This window comes from Macaca fascicularis, chromosome 11 (assembly GCF_037993035.2).
Source record: "Macaca fascicularis isolate 582-1 chromosome 11, T2T-MFA8v1.1".
Classification (NCBI taxonomy): domain Eukaryota; kingdom Metazoa; phylum Chordata; class Mammalia; order Primates; family Cercopithecidae; genus Macaca; species Macaca fascicularis.
Window position 1 is genome coordinate 70889259 of NC_088385.1, and position 12384 is coordinate 70901642.

At 39.2% G+C, this 12384-nt stretch overlaps 1 protein-coding gene across 5 annotated transcripts in view; it reads left to right on the forward strand.

Annotated features, from left to right (window-relative positions):
• The window catches only part of SRGAP1 (SLIT-ROBO Rho GTPase activating protein 1), a 306426-nt gene that overhangs the window by 271638 nt on the left and 22404 nt on the right, over positions 1-12384 (forward strand). For all 5 annotated transcript variants that reach the window (XR_012420434.1, XM_065524524.2, XM_065524525.2 and 2 more), the window contains 3 exons: positions 367-472; positions 3185-3409; positions 7242-7321. Coding sequence is in view for 4 of the 5 variants with exons in the window: in XM_065524524.2 (XP_065380596.1) it covers positions 367-472; positions 3185-3409; positions 7242-7321 (411 nt within the window). In the remaining variant the exon portion in view is untranslated. The remainder of the gene's footprint in view (positions 1-366; positions 473-3184; positions 3410-7241; positions 7322-12384) is intronic.

Consider the following 12384-nt stretch of genomic DNA (forward strand, 5'->3'; position numbering starts at 1 on the left):
GGTGCCTTGCCCCCAGAAAGCTACTTTGGTTAGTGTGCAGCAAGAAGTTGTTGAAATCATATCAGATACAAAATTTAGAATTAGCAGCAAAGGAAAAAAAATGGTTTTTAAATCTAGAAGACTCTAAACTACTCAAAGCCAAGTCCATGAAAGTCAGAGAAAACGGTGAGGGTCAGAGGAGAAGCCCTCTGGAATGGTGGTATACTCAAGCCGATCATTTATTCACTGTTTTGGTTACAGTTGCATCTCACACAAGAGCAAGGTGTTGCTTGTATTCAGATGTGTACTGGTAATCCATGTACTGCAATGTTCTGTTTTAAATGTGGCGAGTGAAAGGACTCTCACCATGTCATCTTCCGTCTGTAGGAATAGATAATCTCTATGAGAGGGCGCTTCACATCCGCAAACTCCTCCTGACTTTGCCCAGGTTGGTCCTTATAGTGATGAGATACCTCTTTGCCTTCCTCAATCAGTAAGTACCTGAATGCTCTAACAAAAGGCCCATCTGAATTCTGTCTTTGTTCTTGGATCCTGCAAAATGTACATTGGGTTCCATTTATCAGCAGCGTCAAAGAGAAAAATGATTGAATATAGACTGAAGGTACATTTTTCCTTAGCAGATCAGCGTCATTGATAGATGAAAGCCCTACCCTGGATGTAGAAACTGTAGCCACAAATGCAAAGATATTTAAATATTACTTTAAAAAAAAAAAAAAAAAAAACACTTTTCAGTGAAAAATGTTATTCAGTGTTTTTCCAACTTCCATCCAAAACTGTCATGAATGTTTTTGTCAAAATGATGGAAACTGGCTGTTCGTTGCGGAAAATTTCTGTGACTTTTTAATATTGTAGTCGGGGATGGAAGAAAATCATAGATGGGAGCTGTACACAGATCCAAAAAAGAATTTCTGCAAATTCACTGTAATGAGACCTTATCAAGAAGAAAATACCTCAAAATGTTCTCTTAAACAAAGTAACAAATCTTTTAAATTACTACATAATTTTCAAAGAACTTTATTCTTTTAATTTCGGCAGCTTGATTTTCAGCTATGCTACTTCCTGCTGTATGGGTTCCGTTATAAGAACAGCTTCCCCACGTCCTACTAAGAATCCCCTTGCTATTCAGCATTTCAGTTAAGCAGCTGGAAATAAAGAAATGGAGGGGCATCAACTTCTTGAATAAACTTGGGGAAATGCCTTCTCATGCTAGCATGGATTCTCCTTTCCTAAAATTCGGGTATTTTCTTTTTGGTATTTCATGGGACATTTGGAGTTCTCAAAAGCCACGGTGACTTATTACAATCCTGCTGACTAGTTCTGAAATCATAACCACTCAGCTTGACCCCAGGAGCCAAGTATCATACAATAGGGAAGTGTTGGCAGAGAACCATACAGAAAGAAACTCTACTGCTGACCTGTGGTGCCTAAAACATTCACAAATGACAGTAGCAACCCCTTTGTACATTAATCACCACCAGAAATAAGCAGTATCTAGAGAGATAGGTTTAAACTATGTTTAGGCTAGACGCTGTACATTTTTACCTTTAAGGAAACACAGTCACTCAGGCAGTTTTAAAAATCCAGAGGCTTGCCTGCCCCGCCCCACCCCACCACCACCATACCCCAGGATGGAGTACCTTGCATTCCTACTGGCCCCCTCCATACCATTCCTACCAAATCTTCCTGACACACCCGAACAAAATCCACTGTGAACTAATAATCCATAATGGACTAGGAAAGCAGTCTGTTAATTAAGAAAGTTCTCAAAACCTGAACCTAACTCCTCACGCATCTCAGAAGAATGGCAAATGCACCATGGGTGTTGCTGGCATTGCTTCCAGTGGTGCTACCCAGAGGCCCTCTGGCTGGTTGCACCTGCCTTCATGCAGACACAAGGGCCCAGCCTCTAGGGCAGGATGCTTGGGATGGGGATTGTGAAAAGAGAAATAAGCTATTATTTTACTGCAGAATCAAAACTTGGAAATAACATTTTTACATCACGTTTTTGTTTGCAAGCCAGCACTAAAGACCCAGAAAGATTAACTGTGACTGTCTCCACTGAGCTGAAGTGTGTCTTTTGGAAATTAGGCCATTCTTACTCAGAATCTCCATTTTCAAGATGATCTGTAACATGATCATTTACTGTTATTGTGAATTTTTTAAAATATTGTGTGTTTGAGAAATGGCAGAAGGGAAAAACATATGTTAGCTGTGGAAATTATGCTTTTGTATTTTCTACTTTCTAGACTATCTTATTTCCAAAAAAAGGGTAAAGTATGTCATGTGGTATCTCAGTTTCTTTGTATCTGTCATCATCTCACGAAGGTAGTTGAGTCTCCTTTTTCTTCTTCCATTGGTCATATGTTCACCTGGATTTTACATTTCCTTTCAAGACTGACATTCTATACGCTGAAAGATAACATATCTAAACTCTCCCTAGAACAGGGAGCATAGCAATAAAGAGCTGGCTTATTTTGATTCACTGTGAAAATATTTCACAAATACCCATTGAATAGAATGTAGAAATTAGTACTAGACAACTGGAAATCTCCCCTACAGTTTGCAAGCCTTGCATAGAGTAAGAGAATTGAGGATTCTTTTCCCCTTTTCTTGTATTTATAACGGCTTCTGTGACACTGGTTGTCACCTAGCGTTGATTGTCTTACCCAAAAGCAGATTATAAAGCCTGGAGTTATTTGCTCCTTTCAGTAGTTACAAAGAAAAGGTTCTTTGTTTTCTTCTATGCTTTCCCCAAGATTTATAGGAGAAAACTAAAAATCTGAGATATATTTGAATGGAGAGAAGACAATTTTAAAGATATCTATAAAGCTTTATGGAAATCCTTACTGTGTATCCCAAATTTACTTGAGGAGCATTTAGAGCCTGACTGTCAAATTTGCAAATAAAACTCGTTTACGTGATCCTGGTCTCCATTGTAGTGAATATTATATTAAGCCCCCTCCTGACTTTGAAAAATGCAACTTAATTAAGTAAATAGGACTTAGAATCCCCTCTCAGTTTCTACTTTGTTAAGGTCATACGTCATTTCACTTTCTTTGGAGTTTGCTGAGCCAACTTAAAGTTGAAGTATCTTATTAAAGTATTGAAGTGTCTTCTTATTAAACATGTATGCCCTGTTCTTCTCTTTGCTCTTTTATAAGTCCTTTCTTGTTTCCTTTTGTAGTCTATCACAGTACAGCGATGAGAATATGATGGACCCTTATAACCTGGCCATTTGCTTTGGCCCAACATTGATGCCTGTCCCAGAAATACAGGATCAAGTGTCTTGCCAAGCACATGTGAATGAAATTATCAAAACCATCATCATCCACCATGAGACTATTTTCCCAGATGCTAAAGAGCTGGACGGCCCTGTTTATGAGAAATGTATGGCTGGAGATGACTATTGGTAAGTCTAAGACTTGTAGTCCTCCTCTCCCACCGAAAATTATGGAAATATAGCTATCCATTTGATTAGAAGAAAGAGTTTCCTATAAGCCACCAATGCTTCCAACTTAAAAGGAAGAAGCAGTAACACTTGAGATAAATTTTAGAATACTAAGACTCATGGAAACTCATATTTATCCCTCTCTTTTCTGCAAGGACTCTTATCTTTTAAATAAATCTACCCTATCATGGTTTTGATAGAGAAAAAGGGTTCAGATATTATGTAGAGCTATATTAACTTTTATCATTACATTAAATAAAGAAAAGATAACAGATTGACATTTTATTTTTCAGTCTAAATCAGAGGTTTTGGTTTCATATAAAATGTTTTTAAATTCTCATTTTAAAGGAGCCCTGTCAACTAAATGTGTTTTCATTCTTATTTTCGTTTTCACTCTTACTAACGAATATAATTCTAACTATAATTATAGTTAGACCTTTAGGTCATTTTGAGTAAATTTATTATATTCATGTATTTTTGAGATAAAATTTTTAGCATGGCAGTATTGCCTCCCATTCCATCTATGTTGCTGCAAATGAGAGGATCTCATTCTTTTTTATGGCTGAATAATATTCCATTGTGTAGATATACCATAATTTCTTTAATCCATTCATTCGTTGATAGACACTTAGGTTGTTTTCACATCTTGGCTATTGTGACTAATGCTACAATAAATATGGGAGTGCAGATATTTCTTCAATACACTGATTTCCTTTCTTTTGGATGTATGCCTAGCAGTGAAGGTCGTTATGTTAAGTGACATAAGCCAGGCAGGAAAGACAAATATCACATGTTCTTATTCATATGTGGAGCTAAAAGAGTGGATCTCATAGAGTAGAGAGTAGAATGGTGGTTACCAAAGGCTAGGAAAGGAAGGGGAATAGAAAGGATGAAGAGAAGTTGGTTAAGGGCTATAAAAATACAGTTAGGTAGAAGGAATAAGACGGGTGCAGTGGCTTGTGCCTGTAGTCCCAGATATTTGAGAAGCTGATGCTGGAAGATCATTTGAGCCCAGGAGTTTAAGGCTGCAGTGAGCTCTGATCACAACACTGTATTCCAGGCTGAGCAACAAAACAAGACCCTGTCTCTAAAAAAGAAAAAACAAAGGCTGGGCGCAGTGACTCATGCCTATAATCCCAGCACTTTGGGAGGCTGAGGCAGGCAAATCACTTGAGGTCAGGAGTTAGAGACCAGCCTGGCCAACATGGTGAAACCCCGTCTCTACTAAAAATACAAAAATTAGCCAGGCGTGATGGTGCATGCCTATAGTCCCAGCTACTCCAGAGGCTGAGTCAGGGGAATCACTTGAACATGGGAGGCAGAGGTTGCAGTGAGCCAAGTTCGTGCCACTGCACTCCAACCTAGGTGACAGAGCAAGACTCTGTCTCAAAAAACTAAAAAAATTTAGAAGGAATAAGCTTTAGTATTCAGTAGTATAGTAGGAAAATTATAGTTAACAATAATGTATTATATATTTAAGAACAGAAGAATTGTAAGGTTCCCAACATGAAGAAAAAATAAATGTTTGAGGTGATGGATATCCCAGTTACCCAGATTTGATCATTACACTTTGTATATGGGTATCAAAATATCACATGTACCCCTAAAATATGTACAACTATTATATATCAATTAAAAAATAGCATAGAAACTTCCATTTCTTGAGCCCCTATTACATCTCAGCTGCTTAGTGCATGTGATCTCTTTTATTTAGCATAACCACTCTACCAAGTAAGTTAAGAAAGGCCAAGGAGCCTTCCAATGATTAGTAGTAAATCAAGGTTAGGTGTGTGAGATTCCAGAGCACACGTGAGTCTCCTCACTCAGCAGCCTCCCTGCCCACCTCAGAAACTGCCCTGTGCAGCTGGGATTCAAGAGAGGCTGGAAATAGGTTTGTCTAAATCCCTCCTTCTGGACCCTGCTCACAACACTTTCTTTCCCATTTTCTTACCAAAGACTCAGTAGAAATGGAATGAGTAGCTGATAATTAAATAACTGAAAGTACTTTTTTTTTTTTTTACTTGAATCATAGTATGGTCATATGCCTTAAGAAAACTGAGTTGACTATTTCCAGAAGTACTGTTTTCTAAATTAAGAGCGAAACATACTAGATTCCTGTTCTATAGCATATTCACCAACTTTACACATGAAGTTCAATTCAAAGTATTTACTTGAGTACTTACTATGGGCAAGATACTGACAGAGCTTGGCTCTGGGAAGGTAAATGAATGCAACTCAACCCTGCTAAGACACATGATTTTATTTTCATCATTGTATTTGTTTTAAGGCCAGTACCAAAGGTATGGTTAGCATTTTTTTTTTTTTTTTGGAGACAAAGTTTCACTCTGCTGCCAGGCTAGAGCGCTGTGGCGCAATCTCAGCTCACTGCAACCTCTGCCTCCCGGGTTCAAGTGATTATCCTGCCTCACCTCCCAAGTAGCTGGGATTACAGGCATCCACCACCATGCCCAGCTAATTTTTGTATTTTTAGTGGAGACAGGGTTTCACCATGTTGGCCAGGCTGGTCTCGAACTCCTGACCTCAGGTGATCTGCCCACCTTGGCCTCCCGAAGTGCTGGGATTACAGGCATGAGCCACTGTGCCTGGCCTGGTTAGCATTTTTAAATATTAGGGCTATGTCATTAAGCTCTGCTGTCTTGTTCATTTTATAAAAGAGCAAGTTTGTAGATGTCTGGTCAATATTATTTGATGTATTATATTCTAGGACATTTTGTGATCGCTACTTTTTCCAAACAGAGTAAAAGTCCTATGATAGTGTTGTAGCCAGTAACGTATGCTTGACGGTGTCCATCTTTTTAAACATAGTGTTTTCTATGGGTACTGCTCATTTTAAACAGGAAGGCAGCAGTGTAGTAGTTATACTTGTCCCCCAACATCAGAAATGTAAATGGGCTTTTACAGTAATATTAGGTTTATATTTGTGGCCCATGTATTCCATTTATCAGCATGCATTTGAGGATTGCTGGTGACAGTGTTAAGGGATAAGTTTTAAAAGAGGATAAAATCATGATTCTCATACAGATATACAATGGACATGTGTCAAGAAAGATGGCAAAGATGCCACAACCAGTTCAAAGGAGACATCAAAGAACCACCAATTTATATGTAGTAAAGGAACAGCGAAATGAATTTGTAAAAACTGGTCTATCCATAAGGCAATAATCATATTCTACCAGAATTCAACTAATTTGTATTTCTGTGGATAAGAATTACTTATAATGCTATCCATTTTCGATAAGCTAACTTCTGTCTTTATAGAGTTGTAAAATAACCTAGTCAAAGGTGAATGTGTGTATCTAATATATATTCCCATAGGACAGCATAATCAATGGAGGCACCAGGATTCCGTTGACAGACTATCCAGTTACTCTTTTGCCCTTATAGAGTCTTATAGTTTTTGTTACAGTAGCAATTGCTCATTATTAAAATTATCTCAGGCTGGGCGTGGTGGCTCACGCCTGTAATCCTAGCTCTTTGGGAGGCCAAGGCAGGAGGATCGCTTAAGCCCAGGAGTTCGAGACCAGTCCAGACAAAATAATGAGACCCTCATCTTTACAAAATATTTAAAAATTAGCCAGGTGTGGTGGCACACACCTGTTGTCCCAGCTACTTGAGAGGCTGAGGTGGGAGGATCACTTGAGCCTGGGAGGCAGAGGTTTCAGTGAGCCAAGATCACACCACTGCACTCCAGCCTAGGCAGCAGTGCAAGACCCTGTCTCAAAAAATTTTTGTCTATTTTAATTTCATATGAATTTCCATTTGTATTCTACAGCGACAGCCCATACAGTGAGCACGGTACATTGGAGGAAGTGGACCAAGATGCTGGTACAGAGCCCCACACAAGCGAAGATGGTATGCTCTGCCCTTATGCTATTATAAAACCTGTCTTTATATCCCTATTGTAAACATTGTTTCTATTAAAATTTTAGAGGCAAAGCACAGTGGCTCCCACCAATAATCCCAGCACTTTGGGAAGCCAAGGTTGGAGGATCACTTGAGCCCAGGAGTTCAACACCAGCCTGTGCAACATAGTGAGATCCCACCTCTATAAAAAAAAATACAAAAAATTAGCTGGGCGTGGTGATGTGCACCTGTAGTCCCAGCTACTCAGGAGGGTGAGGTGGGAGGATCGCATGAGCCCAGGAGTCCAAGACTGCAGTGAACTAGGATAGTGCCACTGCCCTCCAGCCTGGACAACAGAACAGACCCCATCTCAAAAACAAGCAAAAAAAACAAACAAAAACTAGTAGATAAAAAAATTCATAAAATATGTGTAAGGTATAAAAAATAACATTACAATGAAAACCAATGGAACCGCCACCAAGCTTAAGAACAAAGACATATTATTTCCTTTGCACTTCCCTGACCCGACTGCTTTACTTACCCCCTCAGAAGTAACCACTGTGTTTGTGTTTTTAAATAGTTTCTTGTTTCCTTTTCTATTTTCTTAAATCTTCTATAAGTGAGATCATACTGTATATATTTTTCATGAGATTTTTCTATTCAGTATTATGTTCTTGATGTTCATCTGTGCAGTTTCTTTTAGTTTGACTGTTTATTTTCCCACTCTATAATATTCCATTGTATGTATCTATTCCGTTCTTGATGGAAATGTGAGGTATTTGCTACTTGTTGCTATTAAGAACAGTGCTACTATGCACTGTTAGGAACATTTTGAACATGTCTCCTACCGAAAATGTACAGGAGTTTCTCTAGAATGTATGCCTAGGAGTAAACATGTCTTCAGCTTTACTCTATACTGTCAAACCATTTTCATGAAGACAGTTGCTACTTATAGTTTCCCAGAGAAGGGGACATGCCGTGCCATGGGAGGCTACTGGGGGAAGCACCAGGAGGCAGAGGGAGAGTGAAGACCTTGGTGTGCTTTCCACAGGAAGGAATGGGTGAGGCAGGGTAAGCAGCTTTAGGGTGGGCTAGTTGGAATAATTTCAGCAGGCTCTGGGGCATTAGGGGATGTCCCAGGTTGTCTGGTACCTGGCCCTGGGGTGCTGAGAATACAGCAGCAGTGGCCTGGAGTGGGAGAGCCTGATCATCAAGGTGGTGGGGTGTTGGCTCCAATGGGCACGTTGGTGTCTGAAAAGTTGGCTTGTGGGTGAGTTGTTTACTAACCCTAGAGGGACTGTCCCTCCAAGGTCAGCAAGGCCCCAGATGTCAGAAGATAAAAGACATGGTTGATAATGTGTTTATTTATCTTTTGTAAAATTCCTGTCAAGTCTTTTGCCCATTTTTCTATTGAGTTTTCTGGGCTCTTTTTGTATGGTTTCGCTTGGTTTTGTATTTGGTTGTTTTTCTATTTGATATGTGAGAGTTCTTTGTGGGTCCACATCAGGTCCTTTATTGGGTATATGCTTTGCAGATATCTGCAGCTGCTCTGTAGCTTTGCTTTTCAAATGCTTATTATGTCGTTTGCTAAACAGAAGATCTTAATTTTAAAGTAGTTAAATTTATCAATCTTTTCCTTCATGGTTATTTTACTTTGCATTTCCTTTAAGAAATCCTTCTGTGTCTTGAGGTAATAAATAATTCTCCCATATTCTCTTATTTTATTTTGGTAAGAACACTTAAATGTGCAGTACCTTAGTGTTGACCATAGGTACAGTGTTATATGGCAGATCTCTAGAGCTTGTTCACCTTGCTTGACTGAAACTTTATTCCCACTTATTAGTAACTTCCCATTTTCCCCTTCCCCCAGCCTCTGGCAACTACCATTCCACCCTTTGATTCTATGAATTGGATTCTTTTAGATACCTCATATAAGTGAACTTACCTAGTATTTGTCTTTCTGTGTCTGGCTTATTTCACTTAGCAAAATGTCCTCCAGGTTCATCCATGTTGTCACATATGTCAGGATTTCCTTCTTTTTACAGTCTGAATAGAATTCCATTGTATTGACCTATATTTTCTTTTTCCATTCATCTGCCCATGGACATTTAGGCCATTTCTACCTCTTGGCTATTGTGAATAGTGCTGAAATGAACATAGGATGCTAATATCTCTTCAAGATCCTGATTTCAGTTTTTTTGGATAAATACCTGGAAGTAGGATTGTTGGGTCACATGGTAGTTCTATTTTTCAGTTTCTGAGGAATCTCTGTACTGTTTTCTAAAGCAACCGTGCCATTTTGTATTCCCATTAGCAGTGTACAAAGGTTTCAATTTCTCCACATCCTTGGCAATGCTTATCTTTTCTTTTTGTTTTTGTTTCTTGTTTTTGAGACAGGGTCTCACTCTGTCACCCAGGCTGGAGTACAGTGGCATGATCTTGGCTCACTACACCCTGGACTTCCCAGCTCCAGTGATCCTCCCACCTCAGCCTCCCAAGTGGCTGGGACTAGAGGCACATTCTACCACGCCCAGCTAATTTTTTGTAGAGATGGGGTTTTGCCACGTTCTCTAGGCTGGTCTTGAACTCCTGAGCTCAAGCCATTTACCCGCCTTGGCCTCCCAAAGTGCTGAGATTATAGGCATGAGCCATTGTGTCCAGCCAACACTTGTCATCTTTCGTTTGTTTTATTTGTTTCCTAACACGGTGGGATAACCTCATTCGTGGTTTTGATTTGCATTCTCCTGATGATTAGTGATATTCAGCATTTTAAAATATACGTGTTGGCTGCTTATATGTCTTCTTTGGTGCCTTTTTAATTTATTTATTTATTTAGAGATGGAGTCTGTCTGTCGTCCAGGCTGGAGTGCAGTGGCATGATCTCAGCTCACTGCAACCTCCACATCCTGTGTTCAAGTGATTCTCCTGCCTCAGCCTCACGAGTAGCTGGGACTACAGGCATGGCTAATTTTTGTATTGTTAGTAGAGACGGCATTTCACCATGTTGGTCAGGCTGGTCTCAAACTCCTGACCTCAAGTGATCCACGCACCTAAGCCTCCAAAAGTGATGGGATTACAGGCATGAGCCACTGCGTCCGGCCCCATATTCTTTTAAATCCTTTAAGGTTTTGTTTTCACATGTACGTCTTTATTCCACCAGCAATTTATTTGGGGGCATGGGATGAGGTAGGGATCCATTCCCTTTTTCTTTATATGGATACATAATTGTTGCAATTATCTCAGCATTAATTGTCCTTTCTCCACAGCTCTACATCTTTGTCATAAATAAAGTGTCTTCTTTGTGTGAATTTCCTCCTGGGCTCTATTCCTTTCTACTGGTCTGTGTGTCTATCCCTACATCACTGTCCTAATTTTGATACCTTTTAATAAATCTTAATAGTTCATAAAGCAACACCTCTGCTTTGTAATAATTCTTGGCTCTTTGCAATTCCACTTAAATTTTAGACTCAGTTTTTCAAGTTCTTCAGACAAATAAACAAACCCTCTAAAGCCCAACTGGAGTTTTGATTGCCTTTGTATTAATTCTACATATATTAATATGGAGAGAATTGATATCTTTACAATATTCAGTATTCCAGTCCAGGAACATATTTCCAGTTATTTAATGTCTCCCAAATAAACTTTTTATTCTTTCTCTGTACAGATGTTTTCCATTTTCTAACTTAAGTTTAAGGCTTAGCATTCACTTTCAACACTTTTTACTTTTTAATATAAACATTTAAAGCTGTCCGTTTTCTCTTAGTACTTCTTTAGCTATATGCACAAATTCTTTTTTTATCTCTTCAGCTGTAACTAATCTGCTTTAAGCATATCCATTGAATTTTTATTTTTTAAATATTCTTTTTTTTTTTTTTTTTTTTTTTTTTTTTTTCCTGAGGCGGAGTTTTGCTTTTCTTGCCCAGGCTGGAGTGCAGTGGCACAATCTCCGCTCACTGCAAACTCCGCCTCCCAGGTTCAAGTGATTCTCCTGCCTCAGCCTCCCAAGTAGCTGAGATTACAGGCATGTGCCACCATGCCCAGCTAATTTTTCTATTTTAAAAGAGACGGGGTTTCACCGTGTTGGCCAGGCTGGTCTCAAACACCTGACCTCAGGTGATCCACCTGCCTCAGCCTCCCAAAGTGCTGGGATTACAAGCGTGAGCCACTGTGCCCAGTCTTTAAATATTATTTCTTTCTACAAGTTGTATTTGGTGTGCTTTTATATCTGCTGCTTGATCATTTTTTATAGTCTCTTGCTGTTTATTCATCAGCGCTTCCTATCAGAATATGTGTCTGATAATTTTCATATGTCTTCCCAAATTTGTTTTGTTGGCTCTCACTCATTGAGTCTTATTTTCCACCGTGTTTGTAAATTTTGCACAGATTTCTTGGAACTTTAGGCTCAGTGGAAGGTAGATTCTTCCAGAGAGGGTTTTCATATACTTCTGCCTGGGTTACAACCAGCCTGGGACAACACTGAATTTTTGGCTTGAAGTTTTTCAAACTGCCCAGGTAGTGCAAATTTAAACCGCAAACCTACCTGAGAACTGGAATGTGGATGGGATTCTCAGATGATTTGTGTCAAGGGTTTAAGAGAGAGTATTTCCTTAATGGGAGTGGAGGGTGGGGGAGATGGTTACTATCTATGGAGAGGTATTGAAAGCTACAAGGGGTAAGATTTCTAGAACTAGATGTTCTAGAACTAGAAGTGTTGTAGAAAGTTCTACAACACTAGAGTGAAGTTCATTCTGAAACTGAGGGTGTAATTTTCTGAGGATGGGGAGGAGGGGAAGAGCTTAGATTCCTAACACTGAGCAAGCCGTGGACTTAATCTCCTATGAAAAAAAATTAAAAAGCTTAAGGTGACCAGGCTAGAACAATGCCCTCAAGGCAAAATCTGACTCATGTTGTAATGTTCTGCTTACCTCTCTGGACTCCCACTTTCATTGCATTTTGGTCTTTAGTATTCTTTCCTGTCTTGATAGCTTACTAATGCAATTACAAACGTTGGTTGTTTGCTTTTAAATCCAGCATTTTTCATTGATTCTAGCAGGAGGGTAATTAAGTTGTCT